This window comes from Athene cunicularia (assembly GCF_003259725.1).
Source record: "Athene cunicularia isolate RWA chromosome 7 unlocalized genomic scaffold, athCun1 chr7_part1, whole genome shotgun sequence".
Lineage (NCBI taxonomy): Eukaryota > Metazoa > Chordata > Aves > Strigiformes > Strigidae > Athene > Athene cunicularia.
Genome location: NW_020799107.1, coordinates 4,143,409 through 4,158,976, shown reverse-complemented (window position 1 = coordinate 4,158,976; position 15,568 = coordinate 4,143,409). Strand labels below are relative to the sequence as shown.

Below are 15,568 nucleotides of genomic sequence, written 5' to 3'. Positions count from 1 at the left end.
GTACCACTTTAACTGATATTTCAAAGATAATTTGAAGGAAAACTCAGTAATCCTAAGGGATGCAGTTTACAGCATCAGTGTGAAATTTTCTGTCTGTCTTTTTCCACTCCTCTCCATCCAGTGGCTCATGTTTGCAAGCATGGTGAGTTCTCTGACTATCAGCATGGAGTCAGCTCTGATAGCAAGATCCAAACCAGTGCCCATGCACCTAGGCAGATCAGTTTGGAGAAAATAGGAGAGCTTAATTGTCCCTTCTCCCCCCCAAAAAACTACTTCAGCCTAAATAATTAGGCAGTGATAGGCTACTATCCTTTCAGATGGCAGCTTGAGTAAATGGCCTAAGGGTCTCCTACAGTGCAGGCTAGAGGCACTAGTAATTTGATGAAGCTGACAATCTGTGCATCTTGATATTTTTTACAGACGCTGGAGCTGTACAACTATTTTTTATGGACATTGGAGCTGTACAACTAACACATCCCCACATTTTAGCAAAACTTCAAGGAGATGCAATTACCACAGTAGTTCAGTGGTGCCTGAGCTTCAGGCCAGAAGACGGCATTATCCATACATCAGAATCTGGGAAGTGAAACCTCTCCCAGATGTAGATGCTGATAGATGCTACTTCAACCTTTCCTGCGAAAGGATACAGAGCCATCACATCATTACCACAGTACCATGCATTGCTCCACAGCTCAGGTTGAGTAAGAAGCCTCTACAGCAAGGTCAGACAACAAAAATTAGGGAGAAAAAAAACCCCAAACAATCAGTTTCTTAAAGGTTCTTATTGATGATTATGGCTTATGCATCCTCTAGAATACTTTCTCAATTGGACCAAGCAGGAAAAATAGACAGAGAAATGCTGGGTTTTTTAAGAAACCTACCAGATCTGGGTTTGCACCAAGACACTGCACTGCTCTGACATCATGGAATTTGGCCATGCCTGTGCAGAACCAAAATAGCGAGGGTCTGCAGGGGGAGAACTTAGCAGCACAAATGTAGTATCAACACAGGCACAACTCAATGCCACATAAATGAATAGTGCCAACAATAAAAAATATTGGGTCTTGCAGGAAACCTTATTTTATGAAACATATTTTGTGAAAACATCTACCATTTATGGAAGATTGTAATGACAGGTATGTAATAATATTAATCTTACATAAATTACATGGCAGGAAATCTTTTGGTGGGAGTTGAAATTTTATGAAAGCAGCTGGTAAGAATGCTGTCTGGTGGAAAAATGCATTGGAGAAACCTGTTCTTAACCCCTTGTAACAGCTGAAAAAATAGTCTCTCTAATTTCCAGTACTACTGTGTCTGAGTGAATGGCTGTAACAATAACTCAACCTTAAGTCAAGGTTTGGGTTTTGTTTTTTTTTTTTCCTAAAGAAATCATATAGTCATGAAGTCTTTGATTAATAATTTCTACTAATGAAAGGTGATTACTGGAAAATTTGTAGAAAACACAAAGAAATAGCTGAGACCACCATAAAATAATTTACTTGATCCAAATACCTTAATTTTTTTTCAGAGGGTCACTTTTATTAAGCCACCATGACTCTGATAGTCCTGCACTTTTATAAAAAGGTCTTTGAGATAATAGAAATATTAAATAGATCAGGTTAATAAACAAGAATTTGCTTATAAAAAAAGGCTAGCCTCTGGAAGATTTAGATGTAATTCTATTTTTTTTATACTCTGATTTACTGTGTTAGCCTGCAAAAGGCTCTAGCTTTTCTTTTACATGGGAAATGTAATAAATAAAAAAAAAATCACCTGACACTTTCAGGCTAGCAGCACCATTATTCACTGTTACAGGGCAGCATATCAAGTTCGTAGATTACAGCACTTCTGGGAATAACCCCTTTCACGCAGGTAACTAATAGAAGACTTTCGAGGCTGTATGGAAACAACACCACCTGCTTTCAAGCTCTAAACCAAGTTGATTTTTAAGCACATATTCAAGTGCATCTTCCTTTAGCATATAAAGTTGTATCAGAGAAAAGAAAAATACTAATACTGTAGTCTACATAGTTGAAAGAGAGGCATAAAGTTGAATGAGAGGCATTAAAAACCAAGGAAACGTGTGGTCCACACTGTAATAAGACTGATTTAAGAAATTTCTCATTCTGATCCACAGCTTCATATCCAGTCAGATGTTACCTCAGGTCATATTCATACACTTCATAGCACCACAGTACTACAGCTCTTTAGGGAAACAGGTAACGAAACACAAAAATAAACCCCAATCACAAAAAGATTTACCTCAAACAATTTCCCAGATCTTACCAACTGCTTTAAGATATCACTAATTTAAATGTTGCTATTTCCTTAGACCTTTACCTTTCCAATTAATTGCAGGTTATCACCTAAAGGTGTAGCTGTTTTGCAGGACACCCAAGTTTTTCTTCTGGTGGACATGGACGCCTTGACGATTGTCTGTGGCATGGGGCATATTTCAACACCTTCTTTATATATTCTTTAAAAACCCAAAACATGCTAACAATCCAGAAAACCCTTGTCTCAGAGAAAAACCTTACTATCTCATTAAGCCTTAATTTTAAACAATTTACAAACACCTGTGAATCAGTCACACAGCCTTACCTCCCTTTGGGTGATAGGTAATTCTCCATGACCATCATATCTAGCAGCTGCATGGCTCCAGGCACTGCTTTGAAAAAAACCCCACAAGTGTCCTTTCAAAACCTTTGACCGGGGAGGGAGGGGGCAGCATGAGAAATTGTGCAGAAACAGTTTGGCTTCAGCAGTCTTCCCTGCTAGTGGTAACCACCTAGGGCCAGCTACTGGCAACGGAGGAGCCATTCAGCGAGTTTGTCTCTGCAGCTTTTCACCTCGGCGTAAGTTTGCAGCGAGAACCAGGCCAGGACAAAGAATCACTTACAATGGGGTTGTGATGATTTCTGAATTTGAGTAGATACTAGGATTATTTTTCTTTACTGGAAGCTAGCTAATTATCAACAACTTTCCTTGCTAACAAAAGAAGCTAGACGTTTAAATAATCAGCAGTGTGATTTGTAACCCTCACTTTGCTGTGACATCAGCTAAATGGTCTTAAGCCTTTATTTGCAGGCAGTAACTTAGAGGAAGAAGAGCTGTCTACAAAAAATTTTGAATTCATAAAGTGGAAAGATCTTCCCAAGACACACTTTGCCATGCTATGGCTGTCTTGATAGCTTTAGTAGACAAATCTAATTCCTAGTGTTGTCAGCTGAGCATTATTTATATAAGCTGGAAAATGTGTTATTTTAGAGGACTGGTTATTAATTATGACAGTAATACAGCCTCACTTTAGTCACCAAATTAGAATGTATTTCTTATTACAGATAACAAACCCATTTCAACCAAGACTGAAATCCTTATGGTTCGTTGAATAATCAAATCCATTTCTTTTCATCAGGAAAGAAGTCAGGTCTGGCAGGCTCTGATTTTTAAACCAAGTGCCTCTCTTCTGGAAATACGAGTAATGAGGCATTTGTTGCACAAATCTTAAGCTACAGTAATGTATGAAATATTTTTATGATGATGTAGCATTTTAATTCATGTTCTTGTAAACAGCTGTCCTTGACTATATCTTGTTATGCTCTTAAAGACAATCTGTAGAAACCTAGATTTAAAGTACTAGAAGATATTTTGCAGGAGGTTTTAGGATCGGGGAGAAGAAGAGATGGTTTGTGCGTCTCTGCCTACCTGTTTACTGAGACGAGGCAAGATGTAGTTCACCCTACACTGAGGGATGGCTGTTCCAGGATTAATGAAGTCCACTAGAACAAAATCCTGGTGGTCTTGTCTTCCTACTTGTTCTTCAGCCCACAGTAGCTTCAGAATGTCTTCTAGAAGCACTGACTGTAATCCACACTGCTGCTTGTGATTATCTCTTTCTGAGAAGCCTATAAGTCATCATCTTTTCCCTTTTTTTGCCATAAATTGTACCTGGCAAAGCTATACTTACCCAAAATTTCTCTGCCAGAGGAGGTTCATGAGAAACTACATGATCTCCTTTCAGTACACCCTTAGCCATGGACATTTCTGAATTAAAGGTCAAAACTTAAGTTTTGTTGCTGAATCCACATCCACTGAGAACGCAGTCATTAAAAGATCACTCTCGGAGGCACTTGAGATGTTACAATTTCAGTGGTGTTTTGTGAATGTTCCTATTGTAACTCACATTTCAGCTTTGCTATCTTTGTTATAGTAACTCTAAAGTACCTGAAAAAGTCCACTCATTCCTCCTTTCAGTTTGGTAGCATCTGCAAAACAGAGCTTGAGATTTCTGTCAGGAAATGACTGAGTTTATATAGCAGCAGGAAATGCTTTTGACTTACTCTGATTTTTTTTGTGTGTAGAATCACACAACACATTCTTTGGAGGGCAGACGCTCTTGAATTACACAATTGCTTCTACAGTTGTCACAATCTTCTGTCAATGTTGTGTTTCTTTGTCACAGGGAAGATTGCTCCCTACCAAATATGTAAAAATATTTCACTGAAGTTTCTAGAATTGCAAGAATATTCTTTTGTTATGATTGGTTGGGTTTGTATCAGTTTTCACTCAGTTGACTAAGGCCAAAAAGCAGTTCTGTGGTGCTTTGTCAGATGTGGACTTGCATGGGTGTTTTTCTGCACAAACACTCCTAAATAAGGCTGTAGTCTTGCCTGGAGGATGGATAGCAATACCTCAATTGAGGAACTAATTTTGCAATAGAAACATCTGATAATGCACCTTTCTCTGTTATTGAGAACACAACAGATCATAACGATTATGAAATATTATTTAGAAAAAACTTAAGACAGAGCTTATAGGAAGATGGCTTCTTACTCTAACGGCAGGGAAATAAAAATGTGCAAGAAATTAATGTGGGGCATGGAGGAAAGAACTGACTCTTCCAGCACCCTGCTCAAACTGGAGTGTGGCCTTATACTTTTAATACTTTTCCAGCTCATCTCCCAGCAAAAGATAGAACATATAAAGCTGATAGGACAATAGATAGAGTAGCAATCAAGCTCTCTGAATTTTCTCTTATGTTGTGTAAATCTATAAACCATTTCACTTTTAGTCTGCCCTGTTTCTGATCTCTGGCATTATGTCCTTTCTCCTTTGGCTTGTGGAAGAAGCAGATTTCTGTTACTATTCCTATTGTCCAATAATCACATCACAGGAATGAGAAGCATCTTTGAAAGAAAGCTGGTCTTTTGTACTTGGTTTTCCCTTTGTGACCACGTGTATGCTCTCTTGGGGAGGACAGGGTTTAATGCGGGTTGGTCTCAGTTGTAATTCATCATATTCTTCATAATGGTTCCCACAATCTGTATTTGATACAGTAATGAGCATTACCTCTGACTTTAACGTGAGCAAAATTTCCGAAGAGCATGACAGCAAGTAAAATAGTTTGGCTAAAAACATTCTGCCTTTTAAGAAACTTTATCTCTCTGGTACCCATCTATCAATATTGCTGAAGAAGGCTCCTTTATGAAGCAGAATGAACTCTGCAGAACATGCCTGAAATCACACACTTCAACAAAATCTTTAAACACCTAGCAAGCAAAATGTGATCCATTTTAGACAATAATGAAAAATCAAAATTATGTATTTTTTCTAGCATAAACACAGTTTGACCAACTGGGTCTATGGGTCCACATTTTCTTAGGCATTTTATTTCAGCTACTGAACTGCTGATATTGTCATCTTTACCTTGTTTTCTCTATGATATTTGCCTACTTGCAGAGAATATTTTTTCTTCCATTAGCATTTCTACATTTCCATTTAGTTCTGCTTTTTTTGTTTTACTCTGTCTTCCTAGAATCCTATTCTTTTTATAAATATAATATCAGCAAGATCAACTGCCTAGTAGGTATTAAACCTTCAGTATAGTCCTCAATTCTTGAAAAAATTATTTTAAAAAATCCATAGATTATGAGATTACCAGTCCATAACTATTTGCTCAGTCTCAGGCAGCTACAGGAGACAAAAGAAACTTAGGGGCTCTTACCCTACAGTAATAAGAAAAGTAATGCTTTTTTGTTGTTAACCCACTTCTAGACTCTACTTGCCTCCATAGAGAAAATCCTCCTAATTACCCTCTCTTTGCTTGCTATGCTTTGTAGACTTTTGTTATTTCTAGCTATAATACTGTGAAATTTTTTCTTACATTTCTATGTTGCTTGATGCATTCTTTTACTGCATGTAGCACTCCCGGTACTCTACAGAATCTTTTTAGCATTATAAACTTAGAGCTAAGTCATTTGTTAGCTACAAGGAAGCTAACAGATAAGAAAGGAGTTTGGAAGGGAGAGGCCTTGAGATTTGAACTTATGCTTTCATTCACCCAGAGACAACAGGATAACCACTGAGCTAGATGGGAGTACCAAATCAGAAGAGAAAGGAAAAGGTCTGTTAGGAAACAGGGTGGATGAAGATGCATTTTAAGCTGCTCCACCAGCCTTTTAAAAGAGCAAACATTCAGCCAAAATGTAAACTCTTCTCCATAGTCACTCTAAAACTGAGGTGCATAAATCCAAGACTGATTTGAAAAAAACCCTCTTGTTCAAGGAGGACTTAAAACATCAATTCCTCGTTTGTGTTAAAGCATCCAGAACTTCTCACTATAAAGAGCTCTCTACAAGAAGGTTCTGATGCAGTTAGGGGGGGCTATGATCACATTTGATATATGAATTCAGAGCTGGGCTCCTCTAGGAAATACAGAAGAATCAAGAACTCTTTTTTCTTTTTACTATATTCATATTACTTAATTATACAGTATATAAAGCAATACTAATACTGCCCAGTTGAATTACTGGCCATGTTAGCTGATGTATCCAATAAACTGTAGCACTCTGATCAGTTCTGTCCTTGGTATCTCTTTCTGCTCAAAATAAGTTAAGTGAAAACGTCAAGCAGGAATAAGAAAAAAAATAAAAAGCCTCAAGAAGGCATTAATGAACTCCTTACAAAATACAATATGTATTTAAAATAAAGGTGAAAGATCACTAAAACCAGTCAACAGCAAAATAAGAATATGCTCAGCAACACTTGAATTTCAGTTCTTTGTTCACTGTGCTTGCAGATAAACAAACCTTTTCATTTCTGGCAACATTTATCATAACTTCCAAGGCTCAGCGAGCATATATTTTCCTCCCTCAGCAACTTGAAAGAAATCTAAAAGTAAAATACACTGTAAAAATTGGTCAGTGTTAAGAGACAGTGCTTGAAAAGAAATCCAAAATGGATTCTACTGTGCTGCTGTATAAAATCTAAGCTGTGAAGGTGAAAATCTGGTGTTAAAAAAACTTCATAGCCCTATAGACCAAAGCTGCTGTTTTTCATACTTGGCTGCTTCTTGGTAAGGTATTAGAAAGGATAGGATCCCATTCCACTCCTAGTGCCCCTCGCACGAGGTAAGGTTTGCTTGCTCCCAAGTCTGTAATCAGCTGTGTAATTATATACAAAGTCTGGTGTTTTATATCTAGAGTTCAGTGGCACAGGGATGAAAGTATGACAGTGATGATACAAGCACCTTTAGAACAAACATTGCAAATCCAGATTAATTTGTTAAAATCAAATTATAAAAGAATCCACATCTTTCACTAAATGTTCAAGATAAACAGCGGCATTAACCCCACCACTGATGTAAACATAAATACCAAATCATGAGCAGTAAGTAACAGAATCTCGCCTTCTATATGAGATTTTAGTGAATAGTTGCCACATGACTCTTCTTTAACAACCTCAAAACATTTACACTAATCATGGATTATAATACCCTGCTGATGAAAATCAGAGAATAAAAATAACTTTTGGAGTATAGATGTATGTTTGAAAGTTATTTATTTAGTGCATCTGAATAAATGTCCTATAGACCACAGCCACTGGATATCTACCTTTGCATGAACACGTTGGAGCGAGCCATTACAACTCAGATTATTCAGTGAAATTAATGTTATCAGATCCTTGAGAAATTTTAGATGTGATAAAGTAACTCCCAAATCAGGTATTTATAGAAATGATTTCTTACTAGTAAAAAACAAATCATAGAGTTCCTGCTTGAGTCATAAAAGCAAACAGATAACACCAGTGTGACCTTGCCTGTTCCCAGTTCCTACCTACCCTCTACGGAACATGCATATGGACAACCTGGAAAATTGCAAAGCTCCTACCCTTTTAGGAGGAGGAAAAGAACAGTCTTGCCTGCATTGCTACAATGCAACTTTATAGCTTGTCTGGAAACTTTCTATCAGTGATAACCTACACTGACCTTGGAATTGGCTAAGTCACATTTTATTCAGTCTTGAATAAAAATTCTCTTCCTCTGGAGTCTCAAACAATACTACTTAGGTAGCTTTAACAGGACTGATGGTGATTACTTCATACAAATTGACACTTGTCTTGTAAAAACAGGCACAGAGAGCTTTTTCAGAATACCTTTATATTCCTATGTATAAATACGTCAGGAGAATGCATTGCAAATGAGTTATTCAAATAGCAACAAAACAAAAATTAAATACTTCTATTTTTAATTTCCTGAAAATGAACTGATATGGAACACACTGGAAGGAGGCATTCTACAAAAAGGAAACCACTTACATAGCGAGAAGCATGTATTTAATTAAATGCTTTGCAGAGTTACATGAATAAAGCTATGTGCATGACTTTCTTTAGGGATGGCCCCAGCTGTTTATTTTTTTTTTTTAAAGGAACAAAACAAAAAACGTGGAGAGCACAGATGCAATAAAGAAACAAAAAAAAAAAACTAAGTAAGTTTGTACCCACATACTTTACAAAATAAAGCATGTTAGTCGTACAAAACATTTTATATACTGTATGACCAACAAATAAATGCACTGTAACATTGTTCTCAAACACCATAAGCCTAACAGCTAAGCTCTGAAATGACACTGACAGTAGGCATCTTTATTTCATCAGCCTTCTAAAGAGTCATTTAGCACCATCACTTTTTTGTTGCTTTTGCCCCACCTATCTCCTTTCTCGAAATAACAACAGAAGCATAGCACCTTTTAATATCTAAAATGAAAACAGGAATATTAAATGCATCCCAGCTTCCAGAGATGAGGTAGCTCATGCTAAGAAATGATGGAACTTTCTTGCCTTGATAACTCAAGGCCAGTATGTCAAATTACTGGTGATGCACGTCTGGATGTCTGCTAAAACCAATTAATTTCTAAACTTTCTCTCTTTATTAGCAATTGGTCTGGTATACATGTGAATGATTTGCAACATACATAAATTGGCACCATATATAAGACATCTGTATAATTTGATATGTAATGGCTTCTTAGATGGGCAAGTATTGGAAAATCAACAAGTATTGGGTTTAAGACATATTTTGAAGATTAAGGACAATTTAATGGAATTTCACAGATATGTTCTGAGGAGTGAAGTCTGGCCTTAAAATTTGATATGGGAGTCCCCTACTGAAAACTCATCTTTACCCCAGTAGTATTTTTAATTCATAAACTAATCATGGCTATGGAATACTTCTCTGAGCAGACCGTTACATAGGAAAGTGCAGAAAAGACAATGCCAATTTAAGATGATCTTGTCTAAAGAGATTTTTCTTCTACAAAAGACACAGATTTCTGTGAATGGCTATCATACTGGCAACCACAGGAAAACAAACTGGGGTAGAGGGAGTAGGTATGATTGAAATACAGCCAACAGTTCACAAAAGTGCTCTACTTTTCTGATATTCAGTATGCATCCAAGCAAAAGAAATAATCCTTAGAGCTTTACATAGTCCCACATTAAAACTATTTTGAATACCTGTAAATTTCAAAATAATTTGAAACAAAAGCAAGGCAAAAGATTCATATTATTTTTAAAAGGTGGTCATCGATCCTCTTAAAATTGTACTGTTGTACTAAAAAGTTGGTTTCAATCAAACAGAAGGTTTTTAAGTAAAATAAATATTCAAAAGGAGGCCGGGCATTTAAAAAGAACCGTATATACAATGCTGATCCAATATCAGCCATTACTTCAAGAGTCTCAGGATTAACTTCAATCAGTCTAAGTTCATGTGTTTAATTGCTGCTGTTGCTGGGTAGTGTGTTAATTTCCCCCCTTCCTCTTACACAAAGCAAACTGGCCCAATTTCAATTCCAAATTCCTGGTCAGTACTGCCAATGTCCACTGGCGCAATATCTATGATAGGTAAACGTGCCACATTCTGTGTTCTGTACTCAAAAACAGTCTTGCCCACATTTCCATTACGTTTCTGGAGGAAAAAAAAGAAAAAAAGAATAAAAACTTAGGCGAGAGATCATGTCAGAAACAGCCTGAATTCCATCTGGCAAGTCAATTGTCTGATAGTTCAGAAGGATCTCACTCGATCTTTGCTGAGCAACACCCCCCGACTTGTACCGCACCTTGGTTATTTAAAAATATATTTATCTTGCTTTTACAGTGATGAACAGATTGACACAGCAGGATTTCCCTATTGATTTTTCTTTGCTATGAAATGCTTCTCTATGTCTTAATACACACCTGAGCACATAATCTTGGGCTATGTTTCTTTAAAGCACAGACAGTACTCCAATTTATTCGAAGTGCAAAACTAATTTTAGAAATATTTTTGCCTATATCTTGGGCTTGGATGAGAATGCTGTTGAACATGAGGAAATTTACTACTTAATGGGTTTTATACCCACTAAGAATTTGGGCCAGGGGGGTGAGGGGGAGATAAATTTTCTTTTCCAACTCAGTCATAGGACCAATCAGCTGCCTCCTGTGTATTGCTGCAATAATCTTACCCATCAGGCAGACAAATGGTTGAGGTTATTTAACCAACTTGTGTAACTGCACACAGAGGTAAACAAATATTGGGAAATGCAAAATGGCAAGATACATCTCACTATGCTCACCAACAAGTAGTAATTTGTAAATACCCTCTCAATAGTGCAGACTTCTCTTATGTGAAGCTAGAATTGCAGCAAAATACCGATTTGATCCGTTACTTCTACAGTTCATTAAAAAATTCTGCAGCATTTTAATGATTTCATTCTATGGAATTTTTCTTTACATTAAGGAAGAACTAAAAAAGGACAAAAGACCTTTTTCTCCACAACAAATGAGAAAACCCCCAAACTTACAGAACAACTGTCATGAAGAACAGTGTATCTGAATCGGCTGTTTCCCTCTGCTTTGATCTCCAGATCATTGGCCCCTTTCAGAATTACAGCTTTTTTCAGGTTCTTCGTCTGGTCATCCATGTAACCAACACTGTTTTTACAAAGGTAAGTGATATTCTGGGAAGCTTCCTTTGATAGGAGGCGCAGGAATGTCATCTGAGTGACAGCTGTATCCCCATATACAAACTGTGAAGATAAATAAATAGATCATCATACACTACATGAAAAGTCATTAAGAGTTAGAAACATCTGTCATTATCATAATCCTTTCCAGACATGACTATCAGGAGCACTATTACATAAAACCTAAGAATGGTTTCTTTTGTAATTTGCTGCCAGTTGAGTACAAATAAATGTAGACATCCTGTAACAGGGATCATTTTGGAGAATTTTGACCACATAACTCTGCAGCTGAACAACTGAAAGGCAGTTGGGCCTCCAAAGACATGCCAAGTTTTGGAATGAATTCTGTCTTGTTTCAAAAAGGGATTCAGTAGGAGCTAAACCTTACATATGATATAGTGCATTAGAGCAACCTCAAGTAAATAAAAAACATCAAGCACAGAAATCCTTTTATAATGTACCTGCTATATTGCAGCTTTAGCAACTTGTTTTCTGTAGGCTTTGTACTGTATTTAGAAGCATCACAAACAGACAAAGTTTGACTATATAAAAATAGCTATACATTTGCATATGGGCCTTAGCAACTAATTTAACTTGCACAGAAGTTTGACAAATGTTTTACAAACTGATGTTGTTTTTATGAAAAAAAACAAGCAATTTTTCTACCAATGACAAAATTTCTAAAATTCCTGAGATTCTTTCCTCCTATCTCTGCAGGTTTCATTTTATTTACGCTTTATGAAGCATTGCAACATAAAATCAGTCAAGAATGACTAAAAATATATACACTTCACTGAAACTGGTGAAGAAAGGAGAAAATCTTATCCATTGACACTTTTTACAAAATGCATTATCTCTGTTTAGTAATCTCAGACATATTTATTTAGAATCCATAAGGAATGCATATGACTATTGCAAAGATCATACTATCAGTTAGCAAATCTGACAATGTTTTCAAAAATGAAATATTCTTTTATAGTATTCCTCAAGAAAATTTCTTCCTCCAAAAAGCTTCTGACTTAAAAAACTCCTATGTGTAGCTCTACAGACAGCTAAAAGTAACTGTGACATCTTGGGTCATGGCAAGTTCTCCTGAATTTAATAATAAAAGAGAGCATCTCAAAAAAGCAATCAATATCACATCTGTTCTAAACTGCTGAAGTTCTGAATTGTTATCAGGAATCCAGCTGAAAACAGCATTATTTTTTACATACCAAATACTTATTTTAAAGATTTTTAATTACTCCCTGTGAAGTAACAATTGAAAATATTTTCTCTGCTTTCGATTTGATGTACTAGAAATAAAAATGGCAAAAGATGGTTAATTATTTATATACTTTGCATAGCATAAACTTCTGTTATTTGGCCGGATAATTAAGCTTACTTTCAGAAGTCACCACAGAGGGAAAACCCAACAAAAAGCTGAGTGGAATTTTTATCTGCCTGAAGACTGATGCATTCAGCATGGAGCATTCTGACACATAACAATCATACTTTCTTTAAAAATTAATTTATGAAGTCTTGTGTATTTTTTTACCAGTAAAAGGTTTTCTGAAATAAATAGTAGAATTCAACTAAAAAAGCAGTGATTTAAATAATGTATTAGGGTAAAAGTACACTTTTTTAAGAACAAGGATAGTAAGTTACTGAAGGAGATTGCTAGAGAAAGTTGACATTTCTGGGGTCAAGAGAAATAAATCTCTTCCAGCAGTGGTCTACTTACAGCCAATCCTGCCTCGGATGCACTTGTATTCTTTCTCCTAGCTCCTTCTATATTTACTGTATGATAATAACAACCAATTGACTGTAAGCCAGTCAAACAACAGTTATAATGTTCTGGCTGTAGCAGAATCTGCTCAGAATAGCAGATGAAGTTCTAAATCAGAAGGGAAGGAAACAAGTTTCATAGATGTCAATTCCTGACATTAAATATTTTTAGTTACCTGTGATCCCCTGTTCATATCAAGGCCATACCAAATGGGCTTTAAATCAGACAACCTGCTGGCCCACCATGTTTTACGTGGTATAGCAGATGGGTTTGCAGAAATACAGGTCTCTCCAGTTTCCATGTTGCAGTATACTTTTATAGCATCTTCAACACATCCTTGGTTAGGATCAATCCAATATTCACCTACAAAGAACATAAAATGTGATTCCATTATATTATCAAGATTCTTGAAATGACTGGGAAGATATAAGCAGAAGTATGTCGCAAGAGTACAAAACACAACGCAAAACAGGCATGTGTGTCATTGTTTTGCTGATCAGGGATACCAATCAACTCAGACACCAGAGTGAAAAGAGTAGGCGTATTTACTTAAAATAACTAAATAATGTAACAGAATAATACAGAAAACATACAGTAAGAAAAGACAGAACAGCACGCTTAAACAAACAGAAAATACAGGGTAAGGCATCAAATCATTACTACACGAGAGAGAGAATGGAGATTAAGAAAGATCCATCACCACTTGCATATGTTACCATCCCCCAGCCCTGCAGTGGCTGGGCAGCCCCGGTCACAGCGAGGGTTTGCAGAGCCTGTCCCAGCAGGTGGAAAATCCTGCACGGTGCATCCACCCATAGGTGAGGCTTCCAGAGTCACTGTGAGCGGGTCCAGCCTTATATACCCAAAAATCAGCAAGGCAGAATAGCTGGCACCTTTGCTTTAAGTGGAAACACCTGGTTTCAATCTCACATTAGGTTCCCCCTAGAGCCTGGTCAGGGCTCAAGGGAGAAACTAAGGGAGTTTCCCTGCTTATCTGATGGGATTATGTGCAAGGTCTCACATCAGGTCTCAGGGACAGACACCTGCTTCCACGACTGTGTTGTTCTATTCACATACAAAGGAAAGGAAAGATACATTCAAGATAGCTCCATCCTCCATGCATATTTCATTAAGGATTACATTCTGAGTTAACAGTTTCGGTTCAGGGCCTGTTTCTCGGGCTCCAGCACTTCCACCTTTCACATCAGGATAGGTGGTCTATTATGACTTAGTATAATACCTGTTAGCACAATGCTTGTCAGCTATAAAATATACAGGATTCATATATAGGTCAACTCTGGCTTGGGCTTATGGTCCAAGCCTTAGCGCTTCAGTCACGTATCAATCTGATGTGTGCTTGATGTGTGCTTCAGTTATACAAGATACAAGCTGATCAGTATTTCAAATATTTCAGAATTGGGAAATTCAGACTTGAAAGCTGTTTGAGGTTAAGGCTGTTTGTTTAAATCCATTGCAAAGCTCCTGAACACTCCAAGTGCATAAAGAACAGAGTGGCTAGAAGACAATTTTCTCTGCATGTGAGAAACCAATGGCAGTACCTCCTAATATTGATGTTGGAATCAAACTTTCAGGAAACACAGCAAAAGCTGGTAAATTCTGCCACAAGCTATCTCTACTTTCCAGTTTGTACTGATTTATCCGTTGATAATCCATATAAATTAGGGAAACTCCTAAATGGCATGTTAACACATTGCCACCTACGAACTGCCAGTATGGAGCAGCAGTACAGAATTCTGGATGGAAAGTGCTCGCAGGTCATCAGCCCACAGGTAACATTTTGAGCTAATAGCAATTAAGCAAATATTCACAAATGGCCTATCAATCTAACCCTGTTGTCATGTAAGTGGTACTCCATGGTGATAACACTTTTAGAAGTAACATTCCACGGAAGTCTAAAATATTTCAGATTTTAAAATACATCTGAATAGATACTGAATAAATAAGTGTGGGGTACATCAGAATATATAATTTATTGGCAAGAAGAAACAAGTTTTTTGTGAGAAGTCTTCAAGATCCTAGTCTGAATGTCTATTTAGGCTGGCAAAAATCTGTATTACACATTTTTTTCCAGTGACCAAGTGTAAACTGGAAACAAGACAGCATCATATGGCACATGTGAGACTGTGTTTATACGCACCACTCTTCTTGGATGGGTGGCATAGCTTCAGGTCATCACAAGTCCGTGCTGGGTGTTTTTTTGAACCATCTGGGCTGCGCATAGTCTCAATCTGGCTGCTCAGTGACTTCAGGGTGGCATGGACTCCTGGGTCTGTTTTATTATGGTCATCCCTGGCTGCTTCATCTTCAGTAAACTCTGGTAGTGGATCTGCCATAGCATCATCATAGTGTCCCATAATGTCACCAATGGCAGCAGTGAGATGGCCAGGAGGTCCTGGAGGGCCAGGAGGGCCAGGATCACCTGGTGGACCCTAAAGTTTAAATACAAAAAGGCAACAGAGGGACAGTGGAGTAAATACTTTGCAAAATAATAGCAAAG

General features: G+C 37.2%; 1 protein-coding gene across 2 annotated transcripts in view; it reads right to left on the bottom strand.

Moving 5' to 3' along the window:
- Positions 1-8,511: 8,511 nt before the first annotated feature.
- COL5A2 (collagen type V alpha 2 chain) overlaps positions 8,512-15,568 on the bottom strand; it is a 114,079-nt gene continuing 107,022 nt past the window's right edge. For both annotated transcript variants that reach the window (XM_026852575.1, XM_026852576.1), the window contains exons 51-54: positions 15,209-15,500; positions 13,226-13,413; positions 11,121-11,345; positions 8,512-10,246 (exon numbers count right to left, since the gene is read on the bottom strand). In XM_026852575.1, the coding sequence (XP_026708376.1) occupies positions 10,100-10,246; positions 11,121-11,345; positions 13,226-13,413; positions 15,209-15,500 (852 nt within the window). In that variant the 3' untranslated portion in view covers positions 8,512-10,099. The remainder of the gene's footprint in view (positions 10,247-11,120; positions 11,346-13,225; positions 13,414-15,208; positions 15,501-15,568) is intronic.